This window comes from Taurulus bubalis (assembly GCF_910589615.1).
Source record: "Taurulus bubalis genome assembly, chromosome: 8".
Taxonomy (NCBI): Eukaryota; Metazoa; Chordata; class Actinopteri; order Perciformes; family Cottidae; genus Taurulus; species Taurulus bubalis.
In genome coordinates, this window is record NC_136596.1 from 9,606,848 (window position 1) to 9,623,403 (window position 16,556).

Sequence of the window (16,556 nt, forward strand, 5' to 3'; positions counted from 1 at the left end):
GCATCAGGACACCTGCAACACAGACACATTTACAAGGATGCATGAGTCAGCCTGTTCCTGTTTAGACATAGTTACACAGGGTTTGTCTGAATCACAGTTCCACATACGCAACACTCGTACCTGAAACATCTATCCTTCAGTATGGTTTTTGTTGTGGTATAGTGTTGTTGACCACATGTAGGATTAAATTACACTATCTGATTTTATCTTATCTTTACCAGTTGTTTTCCCAAGACTGTGTACGGTAAGAACAGGCCTGCTCAGAAAACCATTTTGATTTCTGTTCTTGTCGATCAGTAAACCTGACAAGAAAAGGCTGTTTATTTTGGAACTAGGCTGGGGAGAAACGATATGGTTTGTTTTATTTAATCATTATTTTCCCCAAAGTCTGGCCAAGAGCTTTCTCCTCATAAATCACTTAAAGTCCAGACTTTTATCACAAGGGACATTATTATAATAGTGGGAGAACAGAAGTATATAAAGGAAATACTATTTTCCTTCAGCGTGATTATTTACTTTCAACTTATTGGTTGCTTTGATCATACATTTCTGAGTGTATTCATAGAGGAGCAAAGCAGGAAAGAGGGAGTTGAAATGAATATAAAAGACTAAAAATGTTCACTACACATTTTGGAAGTAAAACGAATGGGGACATCTCAAGCTGGCTGGACCTCTTTAGTTTCGTAATACTGTGTTTGTTATAATTTGGTATTTTATTGAAGTGAGCTTCAGATGTGCAGGTGTGTATGACTGAGGGTTTCCATGACTGGCTTTTTATCTCCAGTAATGTTTTATACAAAATGTATCTTTGTCTGAATCTTCTTGTGTGGCCTGTATACGCTGCGGGAGCTTTGCCTCAGGAAGCTGCTGCCGCAGCAGCAGAATAAAATGCGTATCATGCAGACGTTGGAATTCATTGGGTTCATCTTCACGTGACGCTGACAGTCGACCCGCCACTGAGCCACATCTCTCCTCGGCCCCGGATCCATGGAGCTCAGTGTCTTCCCTCCCTCACACGGGACTGACAACCAGCGAGGTCACAGAGATCCCACATGTTCACTGATGATGGTTGCCGTGACTCGAGTGTCAGAGTTTTCCACAGTGAACTCAGAGGAAGCAAACTGGGATTTAACTTGCTACTCGGAGAAGTTCATCTGAGGATGTGAAGAAATTTAGATTCAGCTCCACAGAGACATAAATGGAGCCTTTTGTGTTGAGTTTTTTTTTGTTCAAAATAAAACTCCATTCTGTGTGGTTTTTATATTCAGGAATTGTTGAGGAGTTTGTAATTTTAAGAATAGTTTTTTCAGGACGCCAGTAAAAGATGATGGACACTCGGAGATGCCCAGGCTTAATTAAACTTGTAAAGCCGGGTGGAGGAGCTTCTATGCAACAACAGTTGGATAACGAACACAAACGGCAGGCCTGTGTTGAACTTAATGAGCTAAACAGTCAGAGGGTCATATGGCGGCCTCTCTAACGCCAGTAATCCCTTCTCTACACGTCTATTCAAACCTTGGCTGCCTTTTTATATTGCTCATTTAATCCCCTCCATGGCAACCAGGGCAACTATTTTTCTTTTCTCTTGGCCGCCACAATTATTTAAATATCACCAGAAATAATCAGTTGGTGTCCCAGTTTCTTTTGGAGAGGATGTTTGTTGCGGGTCATCTGTCTGAATGATACTTAAGATCTGTGGACACAAAAAGACAAAAGCTGCCAGTTGGAGAACAGCTCTTTCCAGCCAAACAACTCCTACCACTGCCACTTAAAAGTAGATTCGGCTAATTACCAGCTTGGGAGATGATGACACCTGATAAGTCAGGTGCTACCGTCCTGAATCTGTGTGGCAATAGTTTCCTGTGTGCATGTGACAAACCTGCAGGTGTGTGTGTGTTGTTGTGGCTTCGTGCACCTGCCCACTGAGCTCAGACTACGGTTTGACTTTGAGCGCCTGTCAGCCACACCAGGATGTCCCTTCTAATTATTTACGAAACCCTTCTCACTGCACTGAAAAGTCCGGAAAGCTCTCAAATGTCACTGTACATGCATGCCATGGTATTGTATTTTACAGTTTAGTGATCATTCTAATGCACAAGTCTGCCTTTTTTCATTTTTAATTGACGTGACCGCAAGAGACGTTTCCGTCCGTGGCGCCTACTGGGCTGATTTCACATGCTGGAGGTCTCTCACATGATTTGCAACTAGTCTTGCCAGCCCTGTGACCGTCCTTTTCCCTGGTGAGCGAGAGGCATTCACACATGTATAAAAAAGGGCAGTTTCTCTCTGTGGTCCAGCCTCTGTGATATATTGGACCCCCGGGACTTCGTTTTATGGCTCTCTGGACCTTTTGTGCATTGACAAGGGCTCAACGGAGAGGAAGAATGGATTTGTTTTGTGGACTCTCAGGTTCTCTTCGCCCCCCGGGGACATGGTCCAAAATGTCAGACTCATCATCAGGAACAAATAAATCGGAAAAATTATGGTCCATTATATAACTGTTGTCTGGGATATATATATATATATATATATATATATATATATATATATATATATATATATATATATATATATATATATATATACTGTGTTTTTTTTATATTGTCACTTTAAGCAAATGTTATCAAAGGGCTGTTTTTGTTTAATCATGTCTTCTGTCTTCAGATTATTAACTGGCAACTATTATGATAATTGAATAATAAAAAAAAAAATTCTAACAGGCCAATACATAAGAGAAAGACTTAAATTGTAGAAGCAGGATTCGGCAAGACTTAACCTGAGCCTCGGTAACGATCATGAAAAAGGCCTTTCTGCCTTCAAAGGGGCTGCAGAGATGCAAGCTGCTGCATGCAACAGATCTTCCTTTGATAATGGCTCCCCTGCTCTTTTCTCCTCACGAAAAGAAAGAGTTTTATGCTCCTGACCATTGACGACACCTGCTGCTTCTGGGTTTACGTTGGCAGTTGGTGAACTGCCCTTGACCTCAGTGGATTTTTACGGGGTGTTTTTGTGAAAGTGTTTCACTACAAGCATAGCCTTTACAGTGCACACCTGTGTGTTTCTTCTTTTTCTGATGAGCCGGTCACCGCTCTAACAGGTATTTGCACCATTCAGATTTCAAAGTTTTAATGGTGTCAGCGACAAGGCAATGAAGAAATGAGCTGTGAACGGTTCCCCATGCGGGGAAATTTGTCCTTCTGAATTGACACAGTCCAAGTTATCTGCACTGCTGCATTGACAGCACTGCAGAGTCTATATGGCAGCAACAAGAGCAGCTACGCTCCAGCCTGCAGACCTCAGCCTCTGACTGTCAATATCCAAATACACGGCCAGGCAGCAGAGAGATAAGGAGTCACTTGTTTGTTTGATAAAGCAGGAAACCTCTGTTACTGCATACTGCTATAAATAGCCAGCCACTTTGGCGCTGAAGGGATGAGAAGACAAAAGCGGTGAACTTTCTGAGGATGCACATGTGAAAGTCTATTCTTGGTCTGTGGCCTTTAAGTGGTTTGTTGCTCTGGAACAATAATTCTGAGTAAGTGGAGCACACGTTCAGACCTTACTCCACATTTATAGTTAAAACTGAGTTCAGCCGGTCGTATGTCCTTTTAATGAAGAGGATACTCGGTATTGTTTTGTCATTTTAGAGTGGATACATTGGAAACATAAGCTCATTAATCAACAGGCAGTGTTTTGTCTTTTAGTAAAAGAATGATGTGGCAGTTTAACACACACACCATGCACCATGCACAGTACTGCTTGTCTATGAATTAACCAGTTCACAATTTCTCAAACTATTGTTTTTGTGAACAAATATGCTAACACTCCTTGGCCAATGAGATGCTTATTTCCCAGCAGTTCTATGGAAATGAATCACTAGCGATCAAAGATGTGCATTATTCAGATGACCGCTTACAAAGGTATCATTTTAAGGATGCTTAAATAGTATGCCGTGCAGCTTTGTTTACCACCTCTGACTGTTGATCAATGGAATAGCGTGAAACCAGCGGCAGGACGTGACTTGCATCGAGAGAAAACCTGTGGTTACTGACGGAGGCCGGAGAGTCACAGCTTGGCAAATGGAGGGTTGGACCAATTTTTGTAAGCATCAGATATGAGACGGCTCTGCTGTCAAAGCTGCTCTGGTGTTTTTGTCTGTGTGTGAACTAAGTGATCCAGCAGAGAGTTTCTATCACTGAGCTCCATCTGTCTGGATCATCATTATGCCAAATGGAAAAGGTCTGGAACTCCTTAAGCATTTCGAGTTGAAATGCTTAAGGAGTTTTTTGTTTTGTTTTTGTGATAAACGTTCACACAAGTTGCTGTTTTAGATTGTTTCCCAGGTGTTTTAGACTCTAAAGAAACACTTTCCAGATGTGTACAATTTACTTCATGGCTGCTGTTTCAGTGGTCTCCATGCTTTATCTATAATGTCCCGATACCAGCAGCCTTTCTCACTCATCAAATTGTAGAGGATTGCAGATTCTGTGTGTTTGATGTATGCAGAATGAATGTCACTTTAACCTAATACTATCTTAATGTCCACTTTAGATTACATAAGGAAGCTTTTTCTATCAGGGGAGTAGAACATTGTGACTCACTTAATTACAGAGATGCTAGTAAAACACCTTTTTAATGTTCAGCAACCATTTGCTTTGCCCAAACACAGTCTCACTTTCCAGGTGCCATCGCAGGGCTTCGGTGCTGGTTCAGCAGTCTTTGGCTTTACATTGGAATAAAGGTGTGGCCCTTTTTTATTAAGAGAAAAAAAGGCATGCATACATACAGGAAACTGCATGCAGTACTCTGCAGGATCCGAAAGGTTTTACATATGGAATTAAAGTAGTAAATAATATGTATGTATCACATTTCACAGGTTTAGGAGAGGATGGCACTTTTAACATCAAGCAGATGAAAGAGAAAAAGGGAGAGAAGTGTAGAAACACTTTGGTTTGTCCTTTCTAAATGGATTCCCTCAGGAAAGAACCATTTCCTGAGATCTACAAGAAATCGTCCAGCGGATGTTGATGTTTTGCTTTCCAGACCACTGTTGTTAATGTTGTGGGTATACTTCAGATAATAACAGCTGATCTGTTAACTTTTGTTTGGTTTTGTCCATCCGTCAGACTTGTTTTAGGTACTGTGCAGTTTCAGAGTCAGTATGGCGGCTCTCATGGATCTATTAGAACAAACTGTTTGTGCTCTGAAGCCTCCCAAAGTGCTCTAAACACCCCCTCTGTTTCCTCTTGTGGGACATCCCTCGCTCCTCTTGGCTCTTTCCCCATTTAACCAAAAGAGACAGTCACGCACTGCTTTGGTTCAGCCGGTGGTTCTGCCGTGGATCCAATGCAGTCTCTCTTATCTCTTTATTTATGAAGGCTCCTTCCTGCTGAAATCTGTATCAGACCTTCTACTTATGAACGCGAGGGACTAACAAACTGTGGACACCTCACTTTCTCTGTGGGTTTCCTATGAAAAGGTACGATGAGTATGTTGAACAAAGAAGCTGTGAAGAAAAGATCCTGCTTTGGGGGGAAAATTGGTACCGATGTTAAAAGGGTAAGTTTCTTTCCCAAAGACGCATCGAGCCAGGTATCGAACCGCCGATCATTTGATTGAAGGAAGACTTTGCTCTACCAAACTCAACATTTGACCAAAGATCAGAGTGAAATGCCCACAAACGGTGACTGTTGTGAAAGTGAAGATGCTAAGTAATGTCCACATGTAGTGTACTGTTCTGGCAGTTTGTAGCACAATAATGAGACCCGATATGAAACCCTTTTGATGCGGCCAGCTCACAAGACTTGTCCCGACCAGTCTGCAACTGACCTCTGTGACCGGACCTGCAGCTCTGAGGCGAGACACCTTCAGGTTGGACCGTATGTGTGGAGCAGACGGCTGACATGAGCTTAGCCAACACGGAGACCAGAGATCGAGCCCGGTTTAAATATTTGCTACTGTGGATGATTACAAGATGGAGTAGTTAGATATGCAGCAATGCTACACGTTTGGAAATGACTTTGAAGTCCTCAGAACTTGAAAGGTAAATATTTTGCAGTTGACCACGTGTGCTTATTAATCCATAAGAGCGTGGGGTCAACTGCACTAATGTAAGACTCTACTTTGAGTCTGTAACATGCACAACACGTGTGAGTTCAGATCGGTCTTCAGTGCATCATTACAGAACATAGTTGATGCCCGTACCCCCCTCTGGCCCACGTGCATTCCACCATGCGTTCCACCATGCGTCCGTTCTTTATGCCTGCTACCTCATGTGTGAAGGGAACACAGTTTTCCCAGGTCTGCTCTGGACGTCTGGCCTACCATCCGGTTATTAATAAAGGTTAAGCCGCCCCACACGTGTAGCTGCACTCACAAAGAGCATACTACCACATGTGCAGTAATCTCTCTTTCTCCCTGGCTTGTTTATTTCACGGGTACGCTCTCTTTTTCTTTGAGACGATGAAGGCTCAGTGTGCACTGTAGTACAATGAGTTTTAACCTTGAATCTGATTTGTTTCTTTGTCTATTCATCATAGAGGTGACTGAAACTCCCTCTTCTGAGAAATCCACGAGTCTCGTACCTTGCAGGGCTCTCATGTGTCCTCGTTATGTTTCCATTTTTGAGTGGGTGTGGTGTATCGGCCTACTGTATGTATGCATGCATTGTTTTCGAGGCAGTGAGACATAATTTATAGGCTTTCACCTGATTCAGATTGGAGTTTTGCCCCAAACCAAGGCATTCCAGGGTGGCATTTCTTACCCTTTTGGTCTTCCTTGATTGTTTATTTGTGTCTCCAATGTGTGTACCAGTCTGGCTTCCTCTGTGGCAGCTGGTAATCCACTTCAGCTCTGCTACCAGGAGTGTCCCGTCTGTCCTTATAAGGGCAAACTCACTTGGGCTTGACACAAGTGAGTTTAAAGCACTGATCCGATCGGCTGCCTGGCTGCACTCTAACCTTCTGGCTGCTCTTGAAATTATTACTGTAGCCCTTATTTAATGCACAAACACACAGTAACCCCTACCTTTAACTCAAATCAATGCACATGATCTGACACGCCTGCATATGGTATACATACACACCCCTTTTGTGTCAGGGAATTTGCTCTAGAAGTCATAGTTCACAAAGTAGAAAGTGTTGAGCACAAAACGGCATTTTGAGACTCATTGCACACCCACTGGGAGTCAAAAGGTCGGGTCTCGGCCTGAGGGGTCATGTGCTCCCAGACGGGGCTGGTTGTGTGTGGGAGGGTGAAGGTAGATGTTTTCCACACACCAGGCTGTGATGTTTGACCTGACCTTTTGTAAACACGCAACACAACTGGCGAGAGACGCATAGCATGTTGGGCTGGCTATTTATAATGGCGATACTTGTGTTGCAAGTGTTTTTTTTTTTGTTTTTTTTTTTTTGTTGGTATAAACAATAATACCTTTTTTGCCACTTTTTTGCTGAAAATTATAGCAATACAGGTACAATTATGACTTAAAGATATATTTAGTAAATAAACAGGAATTCTGACCAGGCTTCGTCACAAAAAGTAAACCCATCCCTAAATAGTTCTAAACTGCTACCATTCAGCCTTGTGTATTGAGACAGCCCATGGTTTAGTTGCTATGGATACATATTCTAATGCATGAAAAGGGGTGTAATTAAGACAAATCTGAACTTGTACAACGCTTTCTTTCTATTTGCACAGTAATTTAGTCGAGTGGTCTTTTCACTCCCGCAGGTTTAATGTAATCCCGTTTCAGTGCTGCACCCTCAGGTCGTTGTTACAACATGTGCCTTTAGATCAGAGCCATTAATTGTAGCGCAGTATATTTTAACTACCTGTAGAACCTTGACTTCTTGCCATATTTTACCACTTCTGAAGCAGTTTCCATGTGGGGCACAATACATTTAACTGACCACACAAACTTAAAAATGAATCTGATTCATTCATGTGTAGCAGATGAGTTCAGAGGGTGCTGCTGTCCTCAGGAGTGTGTCACCAGCTGGTCGGGATTACTGCTAAACCATGAACTCTGTAATTGGATGTGATTGATTGAGCTGCGTCACTCGAATGTCTTTGGATGTACGTTTGAGGTTTTGACTCCATAGAAAGTTGGGCAGGAAGTGAGTCAAAGCGACCAACAGTACAGCACAAGCCTTAGCAGGCCTGCTTGTAAAACATGAAGCATTTCTTTGTGTTATGCTCCCCACCACAGTACGATTCCTACCAAATAAGGTAATCCTTTTCTGGTTTATATCGGTGAGTAAAAAAAAGAGTTGGGAAGACACATCTGTAAGCAGCATTGCCTTGAAGAGGTTGCCAGTTTCTCCAGGATTGTCTTAGCGCTCCTCCCTCCTGGTGCAATCACTGTATATCCCTGGGTGGTCACAGGTGTGACTGCAGCTTCCTCTGACCCAGTGATGGGTCCTCGGTTGGTACAGCAGACCCGACTGTCACAAGATGCAGCTCGGCATCTTTTTCAGTAAAACATATTTGTGAGTGTGACCTATTTGTTGTCCGTTATTTCTGACTGAGGCCTGAAGAAAAGCTGTCTGTCTCGGTATGAGGGCTGCTCCCTAGGTCACACTGTTGATGTTGTTTTGAGCCACATTGACAGTTGGTTTGTGGCTTGGATTGAAAAAGCCTTTGGGGTGGTCAGTGGTGTAAAGGGCTGTCACTGTGGAACTGACACAGTTGACTCTGTGTAAAGACCTCTGTCATGTGGAGGTTTTGTCAAATGGACTCTGTTCCCAGTCGAGTGTGTGTTTCCGTCTCTGTTACATTAACGGTCATTTTCCTTGGCAGTCTCCCAAGTTTAAGGTGTGTTTTATTTACTTGGGTTACGCCCACTCATCACCTTCCTGTGCAGGGAAGTTATTGGTCGCCTTTTCAAACGAATGAAGGAAAAGTCCGTTACAGCCACTGGATTTGTGCCAGTTCAACCAATACAAACTGACTCAACATGCGGCCATCTGTGCACTGATTGGTCCATTTAAAACCTCTTGTGTTGGAAAAGTCAAAGTGCTGACGTGCACATGTAGGGATTGTTTTTCATCTCTCCCTTTTTATCACATCATGATTTAGAATTCCCCTCCCGGTGCTTGTACTTTAAAAGATTACAGTAACTGATGTGGGCAATTCTGCAGTCTATCACATGCTCTCAGTTTAGTAGTCGTCTTTGTCTGTTTTGTTTGATATTTGAACTGCCATGCACAGAACAAAGTCCAAAAATGAAGCTTGTCTTGAAATGCTAAGCAGAAGTTGTTGTTTTAGAGTGGAGGCCCCGGCATGAGCCTGTTCTGTTATATCTCAATAATGAATTAATAAATCAGTCAGTCTGAAAACTTGGCTGCTCACTGGCTGTATAATCACATCATGACATTCATTCAGCACTAAGCTTGACAGTGTGGTAACAGACAGCTCCCTCAAGGTGTGTGTGTGTGTGTGTGTGTGTGTGTGTGTGTGTGTGTGTGTGTGTGTGTGTGTGTGTGTGTGCGCGCAATATATCCACTCAAAAATGACAAAACAATACTACGTATCCTCTTCATTAAGGACATACGACCGGCTGAACTCAGTTTTAACTATAAATGTGGAGTAAGGTCTGAACGTGTGCTCCACTTTTATTGTTCCAGAGCTGTGTGTGTGTGTGTGTGTGTGTGTGTGTGTATAAATGAGCAAGTGTGTTCTCATTTCCTCTCTTAAACGTCTCTGACGCTCCTGGTTGTTGTATCATCTCTCTGCTGGGTCAGACCCAAACCCAGTTCCTGATCGTCACATTTCGCCGCCACCTCTTTCCTGGTGAGTCAGCAGGAATGTGAGGAATGACCTGAACGAGGCCTGGCCCTTTCCCACCCAGCACTCATCTGCCCATTTTTAGGCATACCCAAGTCCAGCTTCTCTTTCATTTTGCTCTTTTTCACTTTGTTGTCCTTTCTCCCTGTTCACAGCTTTACTTTCCCCTCTTATTCTCCTCCTCCTTCCTCGTAGCTTTCTTCTGAGCACTTTCTCCTCTCTTACCCATAATTTTCAGTCAGCTCAGCACTTTACATTCTCACAAATTACAGTACATAGGAGAGCCCCTCTGAACTAGTGCTGCTCGGGCTGCATATTTTGTCAAACCACAGCGAGACCTCAAAACCACCGTCCCTCTTCATCTAGTGAGCCCCCCCCCCCCCCCCCCCCCCCCGGCTCTCTTCCTCCTCCAGGCTCAGCGGGGTGGAGGTACATTTACACATCAACCCCCTTCTCAACCCACCGGGGTGCAAAGCTTAGCTTAACAACCACATCCAGCTCCCTCTTGTAGAAACCAGTTGGCATACAAAGCTTTGTGTCTTTACTGCAGGGTTTAACTGGTGCAGCGGGGAGCCTTAAAGTGTGTGTCTGTGTGTGTGAAGTGTATCAGAAAAGCCTGCCAGAGGAGTAGGAGCTGCACTTCTCTGCATGTGTTGACAGGTTCCCGCTGTCGAGAGCCGTCTCTCATATGACAGGAGAGGGCTCCCTCTACCCTTTGAGGATCTCGGCTGTCGCTAACATGAAAGCATCCAGCGCCCTGACTGGTGTCTCTGTCTGCAGGCGTGTCTTACCACCTTAATTACTCCTCTTTTGCTTGAAAAAATAAACTCTTTCGACTAATAGCCGTTTAGAGCGACGAGATGGCTCAGTGAGTGTTTGAAGTGAGCCACTTCAACATCCGAGTCTCTGGGGCCTTCTGCAGCCGGGCTACTGTTCAACCGAGATGAATTACAGCCTGGGAAGAAGACACCTGGTCAATGAGCTGAACACACTCCTTTCTTATAGTCGAGCACCAGCTGTTGCCGAGTCCGTTTCTCATCCTCTGTTGCGCGCTCACGTGGTTCTGTCTTTTCCCATTAGTGAAGGTGGGTCACTTGTCATCACCAATCGATAAGCCGTTCATCGGCCCTGCTGACCCTGTAACTCCCGAGCACACATGTTTACCTAAGCCATTGCCGTTTAGTCTAATGCTGTCTGGATGTCACACACCTCAATGCATGTTTGTTATCTGTCACCTGTGACTAGTTAGGCTGCCGTCATTAGCACACCTAATAGTGTGCAGCCATGCTCGCGCCTCTTCGAGGCCGAACGGCATGACTTTAAACTCACATCGGCATTCTCACATGCTCACTCATGGCAGTCCGTCCCGTAGTTGTTATATTTCAGTCAACCACCCGACCAACAGTTCTATCCTTAGAGCCAAGCTGGTGCCGCAGCTGAAAATTGCACAACTTCTTTCGGATGCTCCGGCTGGACATCTGTGTGTTTGGGCACAGTGGCTCACAGGCGGCTCCCTCTTGTAAACAAATGCGTTATTGTCCTTGTTTGACAGCGTTAATTACAGAGGGCTACGACGTTACGCTATGAGCCCTACAGTTCTGCTTACTCACTGTCCTGTACTTACACTGATAACAAGCCTGTGTTGTGCTGCTGAAGCAGTGGATCCTTGTAAAACTGTGTGGCTGTGTCCTGCCCATGCTTCTGTGGTGGAGGCTACCCACTCATAGATGCCATGTAAGGACGACAAGTGTCTAATCATTGCAACCCACATGTTTGGCATCCTGCTATGTTGGCACACGTTCAACACTTGCATTTGTCTTCATGCCCTCTTTTTGTTTCTCTTTTCATGTTGCACATGCAGCTGGATGGAACCGGGGATCTGGACGAGAGGCGCCTCATCCGTTCAGCCATCCGGGAGTTGAGGAGGAGAGAGATTGAGGACATGGAGGCCGCTCTGGCCAGCAAGAGATTTCGGCCCGCACGCCTCAAAGAGCAGGAGGACAAGGAGAACCAGAACAGGTAAGACCACACCCACATACACGCACACATGCATGCATGCACGCACACATGCACACAGAGACCTGTCCTAATGACAAACTGCACCAGTCCAGGTGAACCGGGGGTGCTGAGAAAACACTTAGAAAACCCAGCGTTCCTCAACTCCCGTGGGAAAAGAGAAATGTCTGGAAAGTCAATTCAGGAAATCATAGGGGACAAAAAACTACAACCACAGTACATTTTCCATTTGTGTATGCACATTTCACAGTAAATACTTTCACTTTTAAAAATGTGTCCTTCTGTCACATTACATCACATAAGAGTCAGATTGAAGTCGTTCTCCTCAGCGCATTTGTTTGTCTTTATTGGTTTACTGAGAGCCTTCCCAGAGTTTTCCAACTCCAGAAACACACCATTCGCAGCTTGTGTCATACAGCTGAGGAATGTGGATAAACTGAAAACTCATCTCTAAAGACAACTTTGTCATTTTGTCAATAAATACTATTTTTGCTTGCAAACTGAATGAGTTACAGGACACGCAAGCTTAATTGTAAACTGTAAACATTGTGGGGAACTTTACTTTAAAGAGGCTTCGGGGACTATAAGTCTTCATCAAACCTCTTTTTTTTTTTCTTTGTTAAAGATGTTAGCACATTTTATGGGTGATCAAAAATCAAATAGTTGGGGAATTTAAAGCTTGAACTTTTTCCTCTGTGTGGATGAGATCTGCAGGTCAGGATGCACCAAATATTGTAACAGGTGTTAATGAATAACTGGTGGTGCCTGGACTGGAGCAAATATGTAACACTATATTGAATATGAAGAGGACACACACACACACACACACACACACACACACACACACACACACACACACACACAACACATATGAAAGTTGCAATTATCCCGCGCCTCTCAGTGGTGGAATGTGAAATATTCCACATATTCTTTATTACCAACAACTGGAGGAAAGCACAGACAATGGGAAAACTGGAGGAGGCTATGAGTAATAGAAACCAGCATAAAAGTGAGCAGTGAAATGGAGAAATATGCAGCTAAAATGAGGGGAGGATGCGAGCCGCCTTTTTTAGGCGCTGTGTGTCACTGCTTACTGATCTGTTATGCCATGCAGAGTATCATTATTTCCACACTCGACTTGGAAGTTTTATACCGGCCAAGAAAACTGTGTGTTATCATGGAGTTGTCTTCTGAGAGGCCTCAGAATAGAGCCAGTGAAGCGCACAATATGTATTTGGATATTTTAAGATTCTCTGATTTCCCAGTTTGTTTGCTTGCTAGCTGCATGAGCACACAATAATGCTCCTTCATCATGACCACTAATATAACCATTTCACCATCTCTCTCTCAGGTCTGAATGCAACGACAACTTGGACATCCTGTCACGAGAACTGCAATCCATCCAGGACGTCGATGAGCTCACGAAAATGGTGAGTATTAACGGGCAAAAGAACATCATAAAAGATGGTGACTCTGCATTCTTGTCCTGTTCGAACTGAGATGTTGCGTGTTTGTGTAAAGCTCCGAGCCGCCAGCGAGTACGAGGAGAGGAAGATGATCCGAGCAGCCATCCGACAAGTCCGAGACCAACAGCAGCAAGGTGAGTTTGGTCAAATGTTGTCACGCTGTGGCTGGATGTCTGTTAAATATAATACCACACGAAACTCAGGAACATGCATCTTTTCACTGAGTAGATTAATCAAGCTGTGTGATTGTAACCACACATCTCAGGCGGACTCATTTGGTCGCTGTGTTCACTGACGAGTCTGAAGATGGTGCTGGAAAGACTTAAAAGGCCCACAATGTGTGACAGAAATGCACATCCATCAGTCCTTCAGTGTTACTGATGTTGTAACAATCTGATTCAGCCTTGATGTAAGAAACTTGGGGGGGGAATGTAAATGCATGATTACAGTGCGGGAGATAGCGTGCTGTCTGTGGTCGCCATAGTTACTGTGGCAGATCTACCTATGATGCTAGATCAGATAGTGGATTCCTGTCATTCCTTAGCGCTGTCTGGTTTGTGTGAGGCCCCTGTCGCTAAAACGCTGTGAAGCAGCCCCCTCCTCTAGGGGCCGTGTCAGGACACCTCTGATAGTCGTGTCTCTGTCACCTCAGCTTGTGACAGATCTGTGTTTTCTCTTATTTTAATTTGAGGAAATTACCAGATTTGACATCAGAAGGGACAATGAGTCGCCTACTTTATTCTCATTATTGTGTTGTGTTTCTAGGGACTGTGGAGCGGGGTAAAGCTCCGGGTTGCTGCCTCGAGCCTGAGAGTGTGGAGCCCCAGAGCAGCTTAGGAACTGAGGTGAGTCCAGAAGAATTAGAGCAATGTTTCTTATCCTGATGGAGTCTGAACGTCACATAACAGCTAACGGGTAGATGTCTCTAATCTAGTACTCACTCCTGTCAGCTTCCATTTGCAAAAATGATCCGAGCACAGACTAAGTTGTGGTTGCTGAGCTTGTTTGCCAGGCTGAGGTTCCTCTGCTGCCACAATGAAGAATGCACAAAGCAACAGGATTTGTGACTGGAGTCACACACTGTCATGAATGTGGCTGCACCACACGCACGCCATCATACACAGGCACACACACAAAACACATGCTTTGGCTGTTACAGAGCAAAGAATGTGCTTTTGTTTTTAATATCCCCAGTCTGATTTTGCTAAGTATGAGGAGAAACAATTTACTTTAAGCCTGGTGTTTAGAGACTGCAGAGAATCGTTTTTGACGGGGACGTTCTCCCAGACACCGTCATCTGGCACACATCTATCTGTGCAGCGATTTACGCTGTGAGACAATAGCACACTGAAGATGAAAGGTAATCCAATGTTTGAATGGTTTTATTACACTTTGAGGGCCAACATGTTATGTTTCTGAATTACTTTCTGAAAGTCAGACGTCTCTCTCAGCCCTCTAGTGGATGATAACGGACTGTGTCCTCAGAGTTGAACTCAACGTTTATCATTTTCAGCAATGTTATCAACATTATGGTTGCTGAAGCCAACATGATGAGAAGACATGAGGCTTAACTGTTTGAGTCTGCAAGGAGCCAGACGTTATCTCATCCGCTGTGTTTGATCACAGTTCTTTGATGAATGCTCTGTTTCCAGGGGAAGAGATTTCTGTGGAGGAAAGTTACTTCTTACTGTATGCGGTCACTGTTTCTGTAACTAAAGCTTTTTGAGTGATGGAGTGATGGCGGAACACTCAACACAATCAGTTGCATTATTATTGAGTTATGTTGGTTTGTATGAAAGCCCCTGTTTTTCCTGCCACAGTGATGTAAGGGGAGAAAAATGAAAGGCTGTGCGTGCGTGTGTGTGTAAAATAGGACGCAATGGCAGCATGCTGGCGTCACAGGATGCTCTAACATTAAAGTCTTTTTAGCTCACTTCCTGAGGAGCTGAGCTGTATGGCAGTGTAGACGTGAGCTATTGTTGGTGTAATGGATCAAGGGGGCGGAGGGGTTTGGAGATCTGGATGACGAGGAGGGCGGGCGGGGGTGGTTGGGGCTGTCAGACAGACAGGCAGCCCACCAGCTGTGCCTCAGCAGCCCAGTCTACGCTGGAATGGGGTCGTGGCCAAAAACAACATCAACCAGCAGCAGGGCTCCTTCCACTCACATCATAGCAGCGGATCTCTTTGAGCTGCGTGCAATTGTCCCGTTGCAGCTGGACGTCATAGATAGGCCGCAGCCAAACACACACACACACACACACACACACACAATATTTGCAAAATATGTGTACACTGCCGGCAACTTGAAACAAACTCTAGTTCAAAGTAACAACACCTTGTGATGGAAAATAAATGGTGTCTGTGCATCCTTAATTAGTGGATCAATGGAGCTGTAATTGTAGCTGTAATTAGAAGGTAATTACTTTATTATATGGCCATGTTTTAATGCCACGCGAGGACAAGTTTCCTTTCTATGAGAAACCACACTGTAACAGCTTATAAAAACAACCTAAATGATATGTATGTAGCCCCCAAAAAACTGCAAACATATTAATTCATTTAAATTAGGTAAATTATCTCATCTCACTGCGACAGTCGGAGTAATTATAGCTCAACACTTTAGTGTGTGTGTGTGTGTGTGTGTGTGTGTGTGTGTGTGTGTGTGTGTGTGTGTGTGTGTGTGTGTGTTGGGGTCAGATCCATTTGGAGACAGAATGGGAGGGAGGGGAAGTCAAGGGAGTGGCTTGTTAGTATTGTGTGTGTGTGGGTGGTGGTGTGTGTGTGTGAGAGAGTGTGTATGATGTGGCTGAGGAAGTAGAGCGACAGAATAGTGGACGTCCTGACTCCAAGAGGTTTACTGCTGAGAGAGGGAGGGAGAGGCAGGCAGGCAGTCGGGTCAGTGAAGAGAAGGTAAATGTCATTCAGATCTTGTTGTTGTGTTTTACAGATCAAATGCTCCACTATGACTGTCTTTATCTTTTTTATGCTCTGAAATCCCATTCAAACTTTATTTCCTCATCAATCTGTGCTTGTTTCTGTCTGACGAATGGGACGTACCTGCCTCTGTCTACCTTTCAGGTTTGTGTACATCCTGCTTTATTGCTGAGTTAGATCAGTTTAACTCTGAGGATGTAGATGACACCTTAATGATGCATGAGATGAAACTCGGCCAATGACACATGCAGAATTATTAAATTAAGGCAGCAACCTAACTTAATTCAAGTTAAAGACAAATCTTGAATTTATAACAATGTGTTTGGTAAATAGATCCTGTAAGATGTCTGTGAG

At 44.1% G+C, this 16,556-nt stretch overlaps 1 protein-coding gene across 1 annotated transcript in view; it reads left to right on the forward strand.

Annotated features, from left to right (window-relative positions):
- Positions 1 to 16,556, forward strand: part of smtnb (smoothelin b) — a gene marked incomplete at its 5' end in the record, with an annotated part of 44,196 nt that overhangs the window by 1,366 nt on the left and 26,274 nt on the right. Inside the window, 4 exons of the mRNA XM_079222527.1 lie at positions 11,648 to 11,805; positions 13,154 to 13,232; positions 13,324 to 13,402; positions 14,034 to 14,113. Of these exons, the coding sequence (XP_079078653.1) occupies positions 11,648 to 11,805; positions 13,154 to 13,232; positions 13,324 to 13,402; positions 14,034 to 14,113 (396 nt within the window). The remainder of the gene's footprint in view (positions 1 to 11,647; positions 11,806 to 13,153; positions 13,233 to 13,323; positions 13,403 to 14,033; positions 14,114 to 16,556) is intronic.